This window comes from Salmo salar, chromosome ssa21 (assembly GCF_905237065.1).
Source record: "Salmo salar chromosome ssa21, Ssal_v3.1, whole genome shotgun sequence".
Classification (NCBI taxonomy): domain Eukaryota; kingdom Metazoa; phylum Chordata; class Actinopteri; order Salmoniformes; family Salmonidae; genus Salmo; species Salmo salar.
This window is the reverse complement of record NC_059462.1, coordinates 22460126-22477878: the sequence shown is the minus strand read 5'-3', so window position 1 is coordinate 22477878 and position 17753 is coordinate 22460126. Positions and strand designations below refer to the sequence as shown.

Below are 17753 nucleotides of genomic sequence, written 5' to 3'. Positions count from 1 at the left end.
AGAGATAGTAGCTAAGAAAGTCACACGGGGGTTCCAGTGAGCTGCTGGTAACGTCAGAACTCAGAGTCTAGCTGCATTACAACATCTTAAATGAGGAACAAATATCCTTTTCAGAAAGGAAACCTTTCATTGCAGAAAATCAGCTGGAAACGTGATTTCACACGGAGAGACACAGTGTATTTAGAGCCCATAAGTCAGTGGAGTCTCTTGCCAAATTTGACGTGTGACCAGCAGCACACATTCGTAACTGCTATCTACATTATTCCACATGCTTGTGGCATGTCAGGCAGGCTGTGGCAGGCTGAAATAGATCATGTCAATAAAACTACAGTGTGACTAGAGTGACTAGACAGAAGGGCTGAATTAACACTCACATTGATTCATGTCTACTTCCCTGAAGCCAATCATTGCATTTGGTTACTCTAAGAATGGGAGCTCCTCAGAAGCATGTGGACTATAGTGACGCAAAAAGACCATGTCCAGTTCTTAGTAGTCTGTGTCTACAGAAGCAAGACTGGCTAGGGTTAGGGTTGAACTGGGATATGGACATGAAGCTAGGGTTAGGGTTGAACTGGGATATGGACATGAAGCTAGGGTTAGGGTTGAACTGGGATATGGACATGAAGCTAGGGTTAGGGTTGAACTGGGATATGGACATGAAGCTAGGGTTAGGGTTGAACTGGGATATGGACATGAAGCTAGGGTTAGGGTTGAACTGGGATATGGACATGAAGCTAGGGTTAGGGTTGAACTGGGATATGGACATGAAGCTAAGGTTAGGGTTGAACTGGGATACGGACATGAAGCTAGGGTTAGGGTTGAACTGGGATATGGACATGAAGCTAGGGTTAGGGTTGACCTGGGATATGGACATGAAGCTAGGGTTAGGGTTGAACTGGGATATGGACATGAAGCTAGGGTTAGGGTTGACCTGGGATATGGACATGAAGCTAGAGTTAGGGTTGAACTGGGATATGGACATGAAGCTAGGGTTAGGGTTGAACTGGGATATGGACATGAAGCTAGGGTTATGATTGAACTGGTATGTGGACATGAAGCTAGGGTTAGGGTTATTGTTAAGGGTTAGGGTTGATCCGGGATGTGGACCTGAAGCTACGGTTAGGGTACTGTCCCTAAAAACTACTGCCACGTCTGAATACCCGTACTTGCGTTCTAGATAGTAATAATTCTGGGTATGCGAAAATATCATGTTTTACAGTAGTGCAGGTAGCTAGTGCCAACGATGGGCAGTATTTCTGTTTCATGTATTTGATATAGGTATTTCAATACTTTCAATACCTATTTTGTCATTTGTATTTCACTGGTCTGAACTACATTTCATTTGGCCTATTTTGTAATAAGTTAATTCGAATTTTCTAATACAAATATATACTTGCAAGTAGCACGCTTAACTACAACATTCTCTGTAACGGTAACATAATCTCTTTACTTGCTATGACTGTTGTATATTCTTGTTAACCTTAGTTTAATACACTGACTGTAAGACGCTCTGGATAAGAGTGTCTGCTAAATGACCAAATGTAAAAATGAACACTTGCAAAGCAAGCACCAGCCAAGATTCTGGGAGAGCGCGATGGTCCCCTTTTGATTAGAGGCACATTTCAACACCCAGACATAATTTACAAACAAAGCAATTGTGTTTAGTGAGTCCACCAGATCAGAGGCAGTAGGGACGACCATCTTCTCTTGATAAGGGTAGGAAGTGGACCATTAACAAGTACTTCTGGGTGTCAGGGAAAAGTACAATCGTTTCTTTATGAATGTAGTGAAGTAAAAGTAAAAGATGTCAAAAATATAAATAGTAAAATAAAGTACAGATAGCCCACAATATACATAAGTAGTACTTTAAAGTATTTTTACTTAAATACTTTACACCATTGTATGAAACAAAGGCCCATACAGTAGAAACAGGAAGAGAAGTGCCATCTTAACCAGTTCAGAGAGCCTATTGATTTACAGTAGCGACAGTAGGTTAGCCTGAGTATATGGCTGGAACCAGAGGGACCAATCTAATAAGGAGGTACAGCATGCTGTGTGTTAAGAACAGTGGTGTACCTATTATAATAAGATATGGAGGAATATTTTGGAGAGAGAGAGAGAGAAAGAAAGAGAGAGAGGTAAAGAGAAATGGGGGTGGCTGCAGCTCTCTTTCTCTTTTCTCTCTTTCTCTCTTTCTCTCTGTCTTTCTCTCTCTCTCTCTCTATCTATCCTTCCTCCCTCTCTCCTGGGCCACTCAGAGGAGGATAAACTATATTAGAAAACTCCTTGAGGCAGAGATTAGCATCTCCAGTCGCTAGCGCTCACCGCTAATGCTGGAGAGAGGCTAGGTGCACTGAGGGTCATGTGGTTGATACACAGGCAGAGAGGGCGGGTAGTCACTAGATGGCCATGCTGGAAAGGACAATATTGTTATCAGAACTATGTGAAGTAGGGTTTAGAGTTAGGGTTGTGGTTGAGGCTAGGGTTATGGTTGAACAGGGATGTGGACATCAAACAGCTCGAGGCAGGGCTTTCTCCCATAGAGCTACATTTTTATGGAATGGTCTGCCTATCCATGTGAAAGACGCAGACTCTGTCTCAACCTTTATGTCATTACTGAAGACTCATCTCTTTAGTAGGTTCTATGATTGAGTGTAGTCTGACCCAGGAGAGAGAAGGTGAATGGCAAGGAGTGAAGATCCGTCCTGTCTCTGCCTGGCCAGCTCTGGGATTCTCTGCCTCACTGGCTTACTAGTGCTCTTCCATGTCGTCCCTAGGAAGGGTGCGTCACTTCGTGCCTGTCGGGGGGCTAGAGTCAGTCTGTCATATCTGGTGTCCTGTGTGACTTAAGTATACTCCCTCTAATTCTCCCATCTCTCTCTGTCTCCACTCCTGGAGGACCTGAGCCCCAGGACCATGCCTCAGGACTACCTGGCCTGATGACTCCTGACTGTCCCCAATCCACCTTGTCGTGTTGCTGCTCCAGTTTCAGCTGTTCTGCCTGCGGCTATGGAACCCTGACCTGTTCACCGGACATGCTATCTTGTCCCGGACCTGCTGTTTTCGACCCTCCCTCCCTCTCCCTCTCTCTCTCTCCCTCTCTCTCTCTCCCTCTCTCTCTCTCCCTCTCTCTCTCCACCGCTCTTGCTGTCTCAACCTCTGAATGCTTGGCTATAAAAAGCCAACTGACATTTACTCCTGAGGTAATTAATACTGCTGGTCATCTATAAACGTTTGAACCTCTTTAAGAACGATCTGGCCTTAATGGTCATGACTTTTATAATCTCCCCCCAGCACAGCCAGAAGAGGACTGGCCACCCCTCAGAGCCTAGTTCCTCTCTAGGTTTCTTTCTAGGGAGTTTTTCCTAGTCATCGTGCTTGTTCATCTGCATTGTTTGCTGTTTGGGGTTTTAGGCTGGGTTTCTGTATAAGCACTTGTAACAGGGCTTTATAAATACATTTGATTTGATTTTGATGAAGCTAGGGTTACAAGGATCCAAACTGGTCACGTTACGTGTGTGAGGGTTTCAAAATAAATGTACACGTACATTGTTATTCAATCATTTTATCCACACTGATCGCACGCTTAAGCATGCGTCTGTGATGCCAAACACTAAAATAGAACTTGGTTCTATTTGAGCCGCTCGGCAAGTCCCGCATTTCCCATCTCCTTATTGGTTTTCACGAAGATACAACCGCACAAACAGTAGTTGTATAAAAGACAACGAGGAGATATTAATCAAAGATAATTAACTAAAAACTAACTAGGTTTATCTTTTTATGTGTGGCTTAATCGTCCGAATAGAGAAACATAAAAAATTTTTGTATGATCCGGGTCAAAATTCTACAAAGAACCAGCTAAAAAGGGGATCAATGTTCATCTCCCAGGAGAAACTGCTAGCAACAGCACATCCATGGATGATGTTTCATGTGTCGTTATACCTGTCCCCAAATGAATATAGTTGGCTCATAGTTGCGTGTCATAATCACATCTGGTAGGGATAGACAAAATCAACATGTGCATTATGGCACACGAAGACGCACACGCGGGGCCATGTACCCAAGGTGTTAGAGTTAAGGGTAGTGTTGAGGCTAGGGTTAAGGTTGAACAGGGATGTGGACATGAAGCTAGGGTTAGGGTTGTGGTTGCGGGTTAGGGTTGAACCAGGATGTGGCCATGAAGCTAGGGTTAGGGTTGTGGTTGCGGGTTAGGGTTGAACCAGGATGTGGACATGAAGCTAGGGTTAGGGTTGTGGTTGCGGGTTAGGGTTGAACCAGGTTGTGGACATGAAGCTAGGGTTAGGGTTGTGGTTGCGGGTTAGGGTTGAACCAGGATGTGGACATGAGTGCTAGCGTTAGGGGTAAGGGTTGAGTGAGGTCATGTGTTCTCTGGCATGGCCCAATAGTGTTCAAACCTTTCAAGCATGGCCAGATAGTCATGACTGGAAGAGAGACATGCATTTCCTGTGCATTAGAATGTGAGAAAACAGATTCTGTTCTGGCTATCTAAAGCTGGGTGTACACTACACGATTTTGGCCCCGATTTAGCTGTCCCAGACAGGTTTTTGAGATCGGAGACAAAATCCCCATGTCGTTGCCTACACAGGATGCGCGGCCGTCACATTTCATGTGAGCTTGTCAGAGACACAATCTGAGGGCTATCGATCTCGTCTTTGAGCAGTGCCAGACGGCCCAATATTTTCAAATAGGTTTTAATTTATCGGCACAAAATCAGCAATGCTCTTCTAGTGTGAGACAGCAATAGCCAATAAGAGCAGAGAAGAAGCCAGTGAGATGATGACGTTGTTTAACAGGAGCAATGACTGCTACCAGTATGGGTTTGTACTCACCTTCAACCAAAACCAGAGTGTCAAATCGTTACAGCTCTGAAGTTCACAAGCAATATTATTCGATTCAAAACGTTGGCTATCTCAGCTTCGTATGGCAAGCGTGAGTGTCTGACTGAAAACGTTTATGAGGCTGCTCTGAGGCTGCTCTGAGCGTTAAATCTAATCACATGATTACATGCATGTAGCCTGTGACCCCCTGTCTGTGCCAGATGGTTTAGTCCGCGCACCACTACGTTGGCAAGACAAACAAAACTACAGGAAAAACGGTCGTTTTAATGTGAGAGGCTCAGCGATGTTAGGATTTTGTGTACACCAGGTTTAATGGAAGTGGTCAATACTAACTGCAGCCAAGCCCTGCTAACAGTGTTTCAGAGAGACCCATGGATTTATCATGGATCTGTCCTGTGTTTGTTCTGTTCAATGAAATAAGTAGGACAGGGACAGACGTGGCCTATGTGGTCCCGCACTGGGTTCAGCATGTGCGCGCGCGCACACACACACACACACACACACACACACACACACACACACACACACACACACACACACACACACACACACACACACACACACACACAGGGTTGGAGTGCGCACACACCTTTACATAATGCACCAGCCTCTCCTCCTCGTTGACTTTGTAGGTCTCGACTCCGTACTCTTTAGCCAATCGGAGGATCCGATTCTGTGTAGGCCCGATGTAGGCCCCACCCAGGTCAACATACTTAGTCTGCTCATTCTGGAGAGAGAGAGGGGGGGGGGAGGGAGGGAGGGAGGGGGGGACAGAGAGAGAGGGAGAGCGAGAGAGGGTTCATCAGACAAGAAGTGGACAATCCTAATCCCAGAGATCAATTTAGTTTAAATCTTTAACCAAATCAGTTGCTTGAAAATGCTTTACATTTGAACACAAGTAGAGCTGCTAGACAGCATCTACAGAGGGACCTGGTACTGTCATCAGAGAGAAAACTGGATTCTTATAGGGATTGCACTTTGACTGGCACTTTGCCTGTGGTTTGACTGAGGTCTTACCCGTACGGTGAAGGTCCGTCCACCAACCCGATCTCTAGCTTCCAGAACCACAGGACTCAGCCCTTTCTCCTTCAACAGCTTAGCTGCACTCAGCCCTGAACGAGACATGAATGGACAGAGAGAGAGGGAGAGGGAGAGGTTAGTGTAAACATGCCAGCTGAACATCTAATGTTGATGAAATGAAGAAACATTTTGTGTAAACAATCCAAGTTTGAACATAAATTATTTTGGTATGTCCCTCCTCTCCATATCCCCTCTCTTGTCCTCCCCCTGTGTTTGTCCTGTTGTGTAGAACAGGAGAGGATAGCCCAGTGATATAGCAGGAGAAATCTCTCTAAAATGTTATATTTTGGTGCTGCTAGGGCAATTCAGGTGGCTAATTGGTGACCTTTTTACTGAAGAATGCATTTGTTTTTATGATTGTGTTTTGTAAGTTGATGATGGAACATTTTGTATTTGTAAATGACGTAAATTTGTATTGGTTGTGTAACTCAAATCAAAGTGTATTGATTGTGTACACAGTTTAGCAGATGCTATAGCGGGTGCAGCGAAATGCTTATGTTACTAGCTCCTAACAATGCAGTAAAATGTCAGACAAGTACACAAATAATCACCAATTAAAAAATAAAAAATGTCATGAGGAAGAGACAAACACACCAACTGATCCCCTGCTTATTTCAATATCAAGGAAGTGTTGAGAGCAGAAAATAGCTGAAGACTTTCACATCCCAAACACACACAGCGAGAGAGAGAGAGAGAGAGAGAGAGAGAGAGAGAGAGAGAGAGAGAGAGAGAGAGAGAGAGAGAGAGAGAGAGAGAGAGAGAGAGAGAGAGAGAGAGAGAGAGAGAGAGAGAGAGAGAGAGAGAGAGACGTCCCCATCTGTAGTCAAGTGACTTACTTCATCTGTAATTGACCTACAAGCCTCTACCCCTAACCACTTCTCCATGCCTCATCAATCTCATCAAAAATGAATAAATCACACCCTATAGTGTTCCCTCATAGTAGCACATTACATGGGTAATAGGGTGTAATTTGTGACACAACCTAGGACAGTACTTTATATCTATCAGTCCAAAGTTAACACATTTTGTCTCCACCGATAGAATGGGCTGTTTCCCCTACACTCGTAGAAAAAAAGGGTTACAAAATGGTTCTACGGTTGTCCCCATTGTACTGTATAACTTTTCTTGGTTCCAGGTAGAACCCTTTATGGTTCAATATAAAATCCTCTGTGGAAAGGCTTCTACATGGAACCCAAAAGGGTTCTACCTGGAACCAAAAAGGGTTCTTCAAAGGGTTGTACTATGGTGACCGCTGAAAAACACTTTTAGGTTCTAGATAGCATATTTTTTCTAAGAGTGTACCACTCAACAGTCAGCCCACTCCCAGTCCAAACCATAAAGAACAAGCTCATATCAGTCATTTTGTCTTGTTTTGTTTCTTGCTTTTCAATAGTGTTTTCAATAGGGTTTTCAATAGGGTTTTCAATAGGGTTTTCAATAGGGTTTTCAATAGGGTTTTCAATAGGGTTTTCAATAGGGTTTTCAATAGTGTTTTCAATAGCATACTAGAGTCAAAAGCAGGGGTGTCCACTGTCCAACACTCCTCCTGGAGAGATAACCACCAGCAGAAAGTGGCCAATGGCTACTTGTTTGTTATTGTAGTGTGACTGAATGATACTTAGCTACAGAGGTAGTATGGGCCTTTCTCATCACCATAGTGACCCTAAGGCCATCTCAGTCTGGAGCTTGATTCAATAAGACATTACATTTCACACATGTAATTTCAGCTGAAGCTAGGCGAGGTCACACAGGCGCAATCAACACACACACACACACACACACACACACACACACACACACACACACACACACACACACACACACACACACACACACACACACACACACACACACACACTGGAAGGATTAGGCACAATGGAGCCTCTGGCCTTTGTCAGTCGAGCAGGCATTCAGACAGAAGACACACAGGCAGCAGTGTCCCAGTGCCAAGGATCCATTCAGAATCTCAAGACACACACATATGACAAAAAAAGGATTCCTAGAAAAGTGTGCTTTGCAGCAGGTTATAAAACACAGCACAAACATCCTAAGCAGAAACTGTGTGTGTGTGTGCACAACTTGTCACATCCAAAGGGCACTTTATAATGCTCTGATACAATGGAGGTGTTAGTTTGTCCAGTGAATACAGACTGTATTACATTCTCTCCTACTGGGAGAAGTGTGAATATTCACCCCAAGACACTGCTCTACATACTGCATGGAAAATCTAACAAGAGCTGAGGCCAACAGGAGGTAACTAGAGGAGAGGGAGGTAGTGTGTGAGGGTAAAGGAGAGGGACGTAAAGGGGGTAGAGAGGGGAGAGATGGAGAAGTCAAATAGAGAGAACGAGAGAGCGAGAGAGGAGAGATGGACTTGATAAAGAAAGACGCACTGTATTCATCTCCACGGTCCGTGTTTCCATCTCTCAACAGGAGCTCCCATCTGTCTAAATGTCCTCATGGCCCCCTCTCCATCCCGCCATCCTTCCCTTCGTTTATCCCTCCATCTCTCCAGAGCAGCCTGGAAAGCTACCAGGGTTTATATTGGTTTAAGCATACTTGTCATGCATTACCAAACTTCTCCATTGCCCTTACGGACGCACACACACACGCACACGCACACACACACACACACACACACACACACACACACACACACACACACACACACACACACACACACACACACACACACACACACACACACACACACACACACACACACACACACACACACACACACACACACAGCGCTCTGGGGAATACTACTTCTTTTAAGTAAATTGATGCTATTAGGTGTTCTCTATCCAAAGGTCAGACAAGAACAATTGTCCAAAACAAAAACAAGCTCCGACTGTTTAACCTTGTTGTTCATGATGACTGCACTCTGGAAAAACAAGATCACTTTACCCCTGGGGTTTTGCTTTGATCAAAATCCCATTTGGAGGTATATTATTTTTTTCTGAAGAAAATTATGAATATAAAATAAGGATCCAGTCAGAGGATTTCTTTGTTGCTCAGTTCCATTTGGATAGAGGTCTATTGTCTGGCTGGGACGAGACAATAATGTGTGTGTTATGAAATACATGAAATTAAATGAGCAGCTGAGCATCTAAGAATATTATGGACACATGCAGTTTGTCTGATGCCTTATTTCTATCTGAAAAGAGAGAAAAGAGAGAGAGAGAAGAGGCAGATTCTCTGAAGGATAAAGGGAAGTGATAAATAAATAAATAACTTTGTGATAAATGGTATACCAAAATTGCCCTGCAATATGGCCAATGGGTGTTTCCTTTTTTACTTGGAAGTAGAGACATTGATTTCATTCCACAAAAAAAATCAACAATGCAGTGATTAATGCTGGTATAGCTTAATTCCCAGGGAAACTATAAGAGACAGTATTTTGAAGTTCTGAGATATGATTGGGGTATAGGGCTGGTTGGTTAGGTTTATACACCACCAGTTTATACACAGTGCAGCCAAATCTGCAACGCTCAACAGTGGCATCTATTGTGAGAAATTTCCAGCAAAACAACAGGTAAGATGTGCATTCTGCAAGGGCATCTGACTGAACTCAACATTACAGAATTAAATTGAGCAAAGCCTCCAAACCCACTTGTGTGTAATTGTTTCTGTATTTCTGCTTAGGACCCAACGGTTACTTCCCACAGACGGGAGAGGTAGGACTTTCACTGCTGTGCAGGAAACTGCAATCGTTGATATGGTCATCAGAAACAATGGCATAAAACTCAGAGATTCGGGACGGGGGAGTGTTGGCAGACAACATTACATTTGGAAATATTCACAATGTAAGCATAACAACTATTTCTAGAGTCCTGAAACAACATCAAGTCAGGATGAAGCAGTTGTACACTGTCCCCTTTGAGAGGAACTCTGAACGAGTCAAGCAACTCAGGAACCAATAAGTCCAGGTAAGATGACTATAAAATACACAACTGGTTTTGAACTAAACCAAACAGGGCAGAGACACACAATGACATGTTTTTAGGTATAATGTAAACTACTGTAATAGCCTAACTCTTATGTTGCCTTGTGGATTTATTTTAGAGTCATGGAGATTGAAGCCAGGCAAACACCCCACATATTCATCTTTGTGGATGAGGCTGGTTTCAACTTGGCCAAAACACAGCGGCGAGGAAGGAATGTGATTGGGAAAAGAGCCACAGTGGATGTAAAAAACTGTAGCATGAGGAATAAAATAAAATACGCAAGAATGGAGCTATATACAGGAAGTACCAGTACCAGATCAATGTGGAGCTATATACAGGGAGTACCAGTACCAGATCAATGTGGAGCTATATACAGGAAGTACCAGTACCAGATCAATGTGGAGCTATATACAGGGAGTACCAGTACCAGATCAATGTGGAGCTATATACAGGAAGTACCAGTACCAGATCAATGTGGAGCTATATACAGGAGGTACCAGTACCAGATCAATGTGGAGCTATATACAGGAAGTACCAGTACCAGATCAATGTGGAGCTATATACAGGGAGTACCAGTACCAGATCAATGTGGAGCTGTATAGAGGGAGTACCAGTACCAGATCAATGTGGAGCTATATACAGGGTGTACCAGTACCAGATCAATGTGGAGCTATATACAGGGAGTACCAGTACCAGATCAATGTGGAGCTATATACAGGGAGTACCAGTACCAGATCAATGTGGAGCTATATACAGGGAGTACCAGTACCAGATCAATGTGGAGCTATATACAGGGAGTACCAGTACCAGATCAATGTGGAGCTATATACAGGAAGTACCAGTACCAGATCAATGTGGAGCTATATACAGGAAGTACCAGTACCAGATCAATGTGGAGCTATATACAGGGAGTACCAGTACCAGATCAATGTGGAGCTGTATAGAGGGAGTACCAGTACCAGATCAATGTGGAGCTATATACAGGAGGTACCAGTACCAGATCAATGTGGAGCTATATACAGGAAGTACCAGTACCAGATCAATGTGGAGCTATATACAGGGAGTACCAGTACCAGATCAATGTGGAGCTGTATAGAGGGAGTACCAGTACCAGATCAATGTGGAGCTATATACAGGGTGTACCAGTACCAGATCAATGTGGAGCTATATACAGGGAGTACCAGTACCAGATCAATGTGGAGCTATATACAGGAAGTACCAGTACCAGATCAATGTGGAGCTATATACAGGGAGTACCAGTACCAGATCAATGTGGAGCTATATACAGGGAGTACCAGTACCAGATCAATGTGGAGCTATATACAGGGAGTACCAGTACCAGATCAATGTGGAGCTATATACAGGGAGTACCAGTACCAGAACAATGTGCCGAGGAACCAGGTACTTGAGGTAGATATGTACATGAAGGCAGGGTAAAGTGACTAGACATCCGGGTAGATAATAATAAGGTATTTGAGGTAGATATGTACATGAAGGCAGGGTAAAGTGACTAGGTATCAGGATAGATAATAATAAGGTATTTGAGGTAGATATGTACATGAAGGCAGGGTAAAGTGACTAGGCATCAGGATAGATAATAATAAGGTATTTGAGGTAGATATGTACATGAAGGCAGGGTAAAGTGACTAGGCATCAGGATAGATAATAATAAGGTATTTGAGGTAGATATGAACATGAAGGCAGGGTAAAGTGACTAGGCATCAGGATAGATAATAATTAGGTACTTGAGGTAGATATGTACATGAAGGCAGGGTAAAGTGACTAGGCATCAGGATAGATAATAATAAGGTACTTGAGGTAGATATGTACATGAAGGCAGGGTAAAGTGACTAGGCATCCGGATAGATAATAATAAGGTACTTGAGGTAGATATGTACATGAAGGCAGGGTAAAGTGACTAGGCATCCGGGTAGATAATAATAAGGTATTTGAGGTAGATATGTACATGAAGGCAGGGTAAAGTGACTAGGCATCAGGGTAGATAATAATAAGAGTAAAATGAAGAACAGAGTAGCAGCAGCAAATGGTGAGTGTGCGTGTGTGTGTGTGTGTGTGTGTGTGTATGTAGGTTTGTTTGTGTTGTGTCGGTATGCTCGTGTGTGTTATGTGTGTGCATATGTAGTGTTTGAATGTCTGAGAGATTTGTGTGGGAGTGACAGTGTAGTGTGTATATGGTGTGTATATAAAGTCTAGTGAGTGTGCGTAGGGTGCATAGGGTCTGGCTATTTAGCAGTCTTATGGCTTGGGGGTAGAAGCTGTCTCCGAGCCAGTTGGTCCGAGAGCCGATGCTCCGGTACCGTTTGATTGGAGTCTTTGGAGATGTTTTGTGCCTTCCTCTGACATCACCTGATAGAGAGGTCCTGGATGGCAGGGAGCTCGGCCCAAGTGATGTACTGGGCTGTCCGCACCACCCTTTGTACCGCTTTGCAGTCAAGGGCAGTGCAATTGCCGTACCAAGCGATGATGCAGCCAGTCAAAATGCTCTCAATGGTGCAGCTGAAGAACGTTTTGAGGATCTGAGGGCCCATGCCAAACCTTTTCAGCCTCCCGAGGGGGAAGAGGCGCTGCCGTGCCCTCTTCACGACTGTGCAGGTGTGTGTGGACCATGTTATTAAGTCCTTAGTGACACAAACCTACATACACACATGCCAATGAACTTAAAGCTCTCGACCCGTTCCACAAGAGCCTCGTCGATGTGGATGGGGGCGTGCTCTCCCCTCTTTCTCCTATACTCCACGATTAGCTCCTTGGTCTTACTGACGTTGAGGGAGAGGTTGTTGTCCTGCACCACACTGCTAAGTCTCTGATCTCCTCCCTGTCGCCTTCGGTGATTAGGCCTACCACAGTCATGTCGTCAGCAAACTTGATGATGGTGTTGGAGTCGTGCGCGGCCATGCAGTCGTGGGTGAACAGTGAGTACACACCCCTGAGGTGGCCCCGTGTTGAGGGTCAGCGTGGCAGAGGTGTTGTTGCCTACCCTCACCACCTGGGGCTGACCCGTCAGGAAGTCCAGGATCCAGTTGCAGAGGGAGGGGTTAAGTCACAGGGTCCCTAGTTTCGTGATGAGCTTGGAGGGGACTATGGTGTTGAAAGCTGAGCTGTAGTCTATGAACAGCATTCTCACATAGTTATTTCCCCTCTTGTCCAGGTGGGAGAGAACAGTGGGAAGAGCAATTGAGATTGCGTCATCTGTGGATCTGTTGGGGCGGTATGCGAATTGGAGTGGGTCTACAGTAAGGTTTCTGGGATGATGTTGTTGATATGTATCATGACCAGCCTTTCAAAGCATTTCATAATTACAGATGTGAGTGCTACAGGTCGATACTTATTTAGGCAGGTTACCTTGGAGCTCTTGGGAACAGGGACAATGGTGGTCAGCTCATCCAGCCTCGTTTCAGAAAGACATAATATTGCAGTTTTCCTCTGATAGGGGTCTCTCTAACAAAGCTCATCCATCTTATTCTCCAGTGACTGGACATTTGCCAATAGAACAGAGGGGAGCGCCGTTCAGTTTCTCTTCGCCTCAATTTCACTAGGACTCCACCTTGTCTCCCACGTTTACGCCTGCTGTGTTTTGGTAGCCCATAGAACAAAGGATTAGGGTCCGGTATGAACAGTGGAACAGCTGAGTCAGAGTTGAAGTTGTATTTAAGTCAAAATCAAGGTTAGTAACTGTCGATCTGATGTCCAGAAGTGTTTGGCGGTCATATGTGATAATAGTATGGTCTTTCTGTACAAAGAAAGGAAAGATAAACATGATAAAAGTCACTAAATAGCAAAGTTGGGTTGGAACTCGTAAGATGTCGCCCTTCTCCGTCGGCGTTATCTTGTCATCTTGTTGTTTGTGCTGCACTGGTTGCCCTTTTCTCATGGCAACGGGTCACAAATCTTGCTGCTGTGATTGCACACTGTGGTATTTCGCCTAACAGATATGAGAGTTTATCAATGTTTGATTTGTTTTCAAATTTTTTGTGGGTCCGTATGATCTGTGGGAAATAAGTATCTCTAAGGTGGTCAAACATTTGGCAGGAGGTTAGGAAGTACAGCTCAGTTTCCACCTCATTTTGTGGGCAGTGTGCACACAGCCTGTCTTCTTTCTCTTCCTATCTCTACCCCTGTTAATTCTCGTCTTTCTCATTCTCTATCTGTCGTTATCTCTCTCCTTATCTCCTTCTCTGTCTCTCCCCATCCAGCCTCTCCTCTCTCTGCCCAGCACCTTCAGGCAGTAGCTGACCTGATTGTGTGGTGGTTTCTCTCTAATGTTAGTGAAGGGAGAAATCCAGACAGCTCTTTCTACTCTCACTGTCTGCTCACTGCATAGCTACTGTTTGCCAGCCTTTTAAAATCCCAGCCTCCGCAACTTTCTGCTACTGAGAAACAACAACCAAATAGGACTACAGTGGATTACAGAGTTTGTATGATAAATACACACACGCGCGTGCGCACAAATACACACCAACACCAACGCACACACATGTACGTGCGCTCCTAAGGACTCCAACACAGGAGTGCACAGTCCAACACAAAAAATCTTGGGTTACAAATTGTCCACCCCACCGCAAACATCCACTTGTCTCATTTGGCTTGTCTCAGTGTCAAAACACACAGAGCTTTTCACTGGGAAACAAGATTGAGAGATCAGCCGTGTTACTGTGACAACACAGTAAAGGGTGTGTGTGAGTGTGTGTGTGTGTGGGGAGGGGTAAATGTGTCCATTGTTGTTCGAATGCCTTGCCTCTTTTCAGCAGCCAAACAGCATCTTACAGCCTGTCCACAAAACAAACACAAACTATGAGTCTGAGAGAATATTTAGTATTCTCAGTATCCTTACAAAGAAGTTATGAAAGACCAGCTACGCAAAAGGGTATGTGAAATGTCAGGTGTAAAGCATTCCAAAAACATGTTGTTGTCACATGTGACATTTTTGGGTTCAACATTTGATAACATGAAACTACACTGTAAGCCATTGCTGTTCATTTTATGGTGAATTGTACAGTCATTATACATGACATTTCTACATTAATAGGATACTGTATTAGTATTTTGCTATATACACTACATTACCAAAAGTATGTGGACACCTGCTCATTGAACACCTGATTCCAAAATCATGGGCATTAATATGGAGTTGGTCCCCCCTTTGCTGCTTCTGGGAATGCTTTCCACCAGATGTTGGAACATTGCTGCGGGGCTTACATTCAGCCACAAGAGCATCAGTGAGAGCGGACACTGATGTTGGGCAATTAGGACTGGCTTGCAGTCGGCTTTCCAATTCATCCCAAAGGTGTTCGATGGGGTTGAGGTCAGGGCTTTGCGCAGACCAGTCAAGTTCTTCCACACTGATCCAGACAAACCATTTCTGTACGGACCTCGCTTTGTGCATGGGGGCATTCTCCAAACTGTAAAGTTGGAAGCAAAGAATCATCTACAATGTCATCGTATGCTGTAGCGTTAACATTTCCCTTCACTGGAACTAAAGGGCCTAGCCTGAACCATGTAAAAAACAGCCGCAGACCATTATTCCTCCACCACCAAACTTTACAGTTAGCACTAATGCAATGGGCCAGGTAGTGTTCTCCTGGCATGTTCTCTGGCATCCGCCAAACCCATATTCATCCGTCAGACTGCGAGACGGTAAAGTGTGATTCATCACTCTAGAGAACGCGTTTTCACTGCTCCAGAGTCCAATGGCAGTGAGATTTACACCACTCTAGCCGACGCATTGAGCATGGTGATCCTAGGCTTGTCTGCGGCTGTTCGGCCATGGAAACCAATTTAATGAAGCTCCCGACAAACAGTTATTGTGCTAATGTTGCTTCCAGGGGTAGTTTGGAACTCGGTAGTGAGTGTTGCAACTGAGGACAGACGATTTTTACGTGCTACTTGCTTCAGCACTCGGCAGTCCCGTTCTGTGAGCTTGTGTGGCCTACCACTTTGCAGCTGAGCCATTGTTGCCCCTAGCCGTTTCCACTTTACAATAACAGCACTTACAGTTGACCGGCAGCTCTAGCAGGGCAGAAATTTGACAAACTGACTTGTTGGAAAGGTGACATCCTATGACAGTGCCATGTTGAAAGTCACTGAGCTCTTCAGTAAGTCCATTCTACTGCCAATGTTTGTCTATGGAGATTGCATGGCGGTGTGCTCGATTTGTGTGTTCACATACTTTTGTATATATAGTGTATTTACTGTCAATTGCAATGCACTAAGGTACTTTTTGGCCCGTTCTGCAAATGAACTTGGCATGCCTCACTTGCAATCGCATTTAAACTTATAGGATACTTTAGATATGCTTATGGCACAAACTGTTAAAAACAAAAAAGTTTCCTGTAATTTTACAGTAAGTTACTGGCTACTGAGTTGCGGTGAAAATAATGGAAACAATTTTTAATACACTAAACAAAAAGATAAACACAACATGTAAAGTCCCATGTTTCATGAGCTGAAATAAAAGATCTCAGAAATGTTCATTTGCACAAAATGTTGTGAACAAATTTGTTTACATCCCTGTTAGCATTTCTCCTTTACCAAGATTATCCATCTACCTGACAGGTGTGGCATATCAAGAAGCTGATTAAACAGCATGATCGTTAGGCTACAGTAGACTATCTGAAATAAGATGTAGGCCTATCAGGGGCTATAGGCTGCCTGCATCTATCCAAGCAAACCACGGCAAAGTTCAATTACAATTATAAACCCAGATTTTAGTCTGTAGCCTATGCCTATTGAAATTACAAATCAATCTTGCAAATGGGCCAGTTACAAATGTTTTTAGTCTATATCTGGCACATGATAAGAGCCCAATTGCCAGAAATAGCCTAACAATTGTTTTGAAGTTCGTCCTAGTGTTTCTTGCTCAGAGATTTCGAGATCCTCTGTCCAACTTTCATCACTCAAACTCTCCTGTCGGATTTATCTATAGTTATGCACATGCGCACAAGGGATTTATTTACAATTATAAATGAGGTTCAAGCCCTGAATGCTGATTGACCGAAAGCCGTGGTATATCAGACAGTATACCATGGGTATGACAAAAAATGTATTTTACATTGGTAACCAGTTTATAATAGCAATAAGGCACCCTGTGGGTTTGTGGTATATGGCCAATATACCACGGCTAACGGCTGTATCCAGGCACTCCACGTTGCGTCATGCTTAAGAACAGCCCATAGCCGTGGTATATTGGCCATATACCACAAACCCACAGGGTGCCTTAATGCTTAATCATAGCAGTGAAATGAGTTAAATCGACATCCGTTAATGTAAAATTATCTGCCGATTTTAAGAAGGGCAAATTATATTTTCTCTTGCAACATATTCCAATTAGTTTACTAAGTCATGTCATAGTTCACAATAACTATTATTTTGGTGAAAATTTTGCTTCTAACGTAGTTACAAGTTACGTCGATATTCCTTATTAATTGGCTCAATACAATTATGGAAAATGTGTTTATTGTATAAATATGGCAACTCCTCTCTTGCTGGCAGGTTTTGAGTTGTCATTGGGCTAGTAATTTTAGCGATACCTGGCAACCCTGAGTGGCAGCAAGAGTTCTGTAGGTTACTGGCAACATCTCCACAGTGAGTTACAATAACATTCCAGTAAAAAAAGACAAATTCACAGCAACAACTTGCCATTAAGTTAATGGAATATCCACAATAACCTCTAGTCTATAAAGACAAGCTCATCACTGACACACTCTCTTAAAAAGTCTGAAGAACAGCCAGTGCCAAAGGAATTGCTCTACTTTCATTGGCATAACCATCAAACAATTAAACGGTTACAACACTTCGACTGACGGTTGGCATAAATACACATATATTTGATCACGCCCCAAAATAT

At 43.7% G+C, this 17753-nt stretch overlaps 1 protein-coding gene across 1 annotated transcript in view; it reads right to left on the bottom strand.

The window, feature by feature from the left end:
- The window catches only part of mao (monoamine oxidase), a 51692-nt gene that overhangs the window by 22137 nt on the left and 11802 nt on the right, over positions 1 to 17753 (bottom strand). Inside the window, exons 2-3 of the mRNA XM_014164473.2 lie at positions 5877 to 5971; positions 5449 to 5586 (exon numbers count right to left, since the gene is read on the bottom strand). Coding sequence (XP_014019948.1) covers positions 5449 to 5586; positions 5877 to 5971 — 233 coding nt within the window. The remainder of the gene's footprint in view (positions 1 to 5448; positions 5587 to 5876; positions 5972 to 17753) is intronic.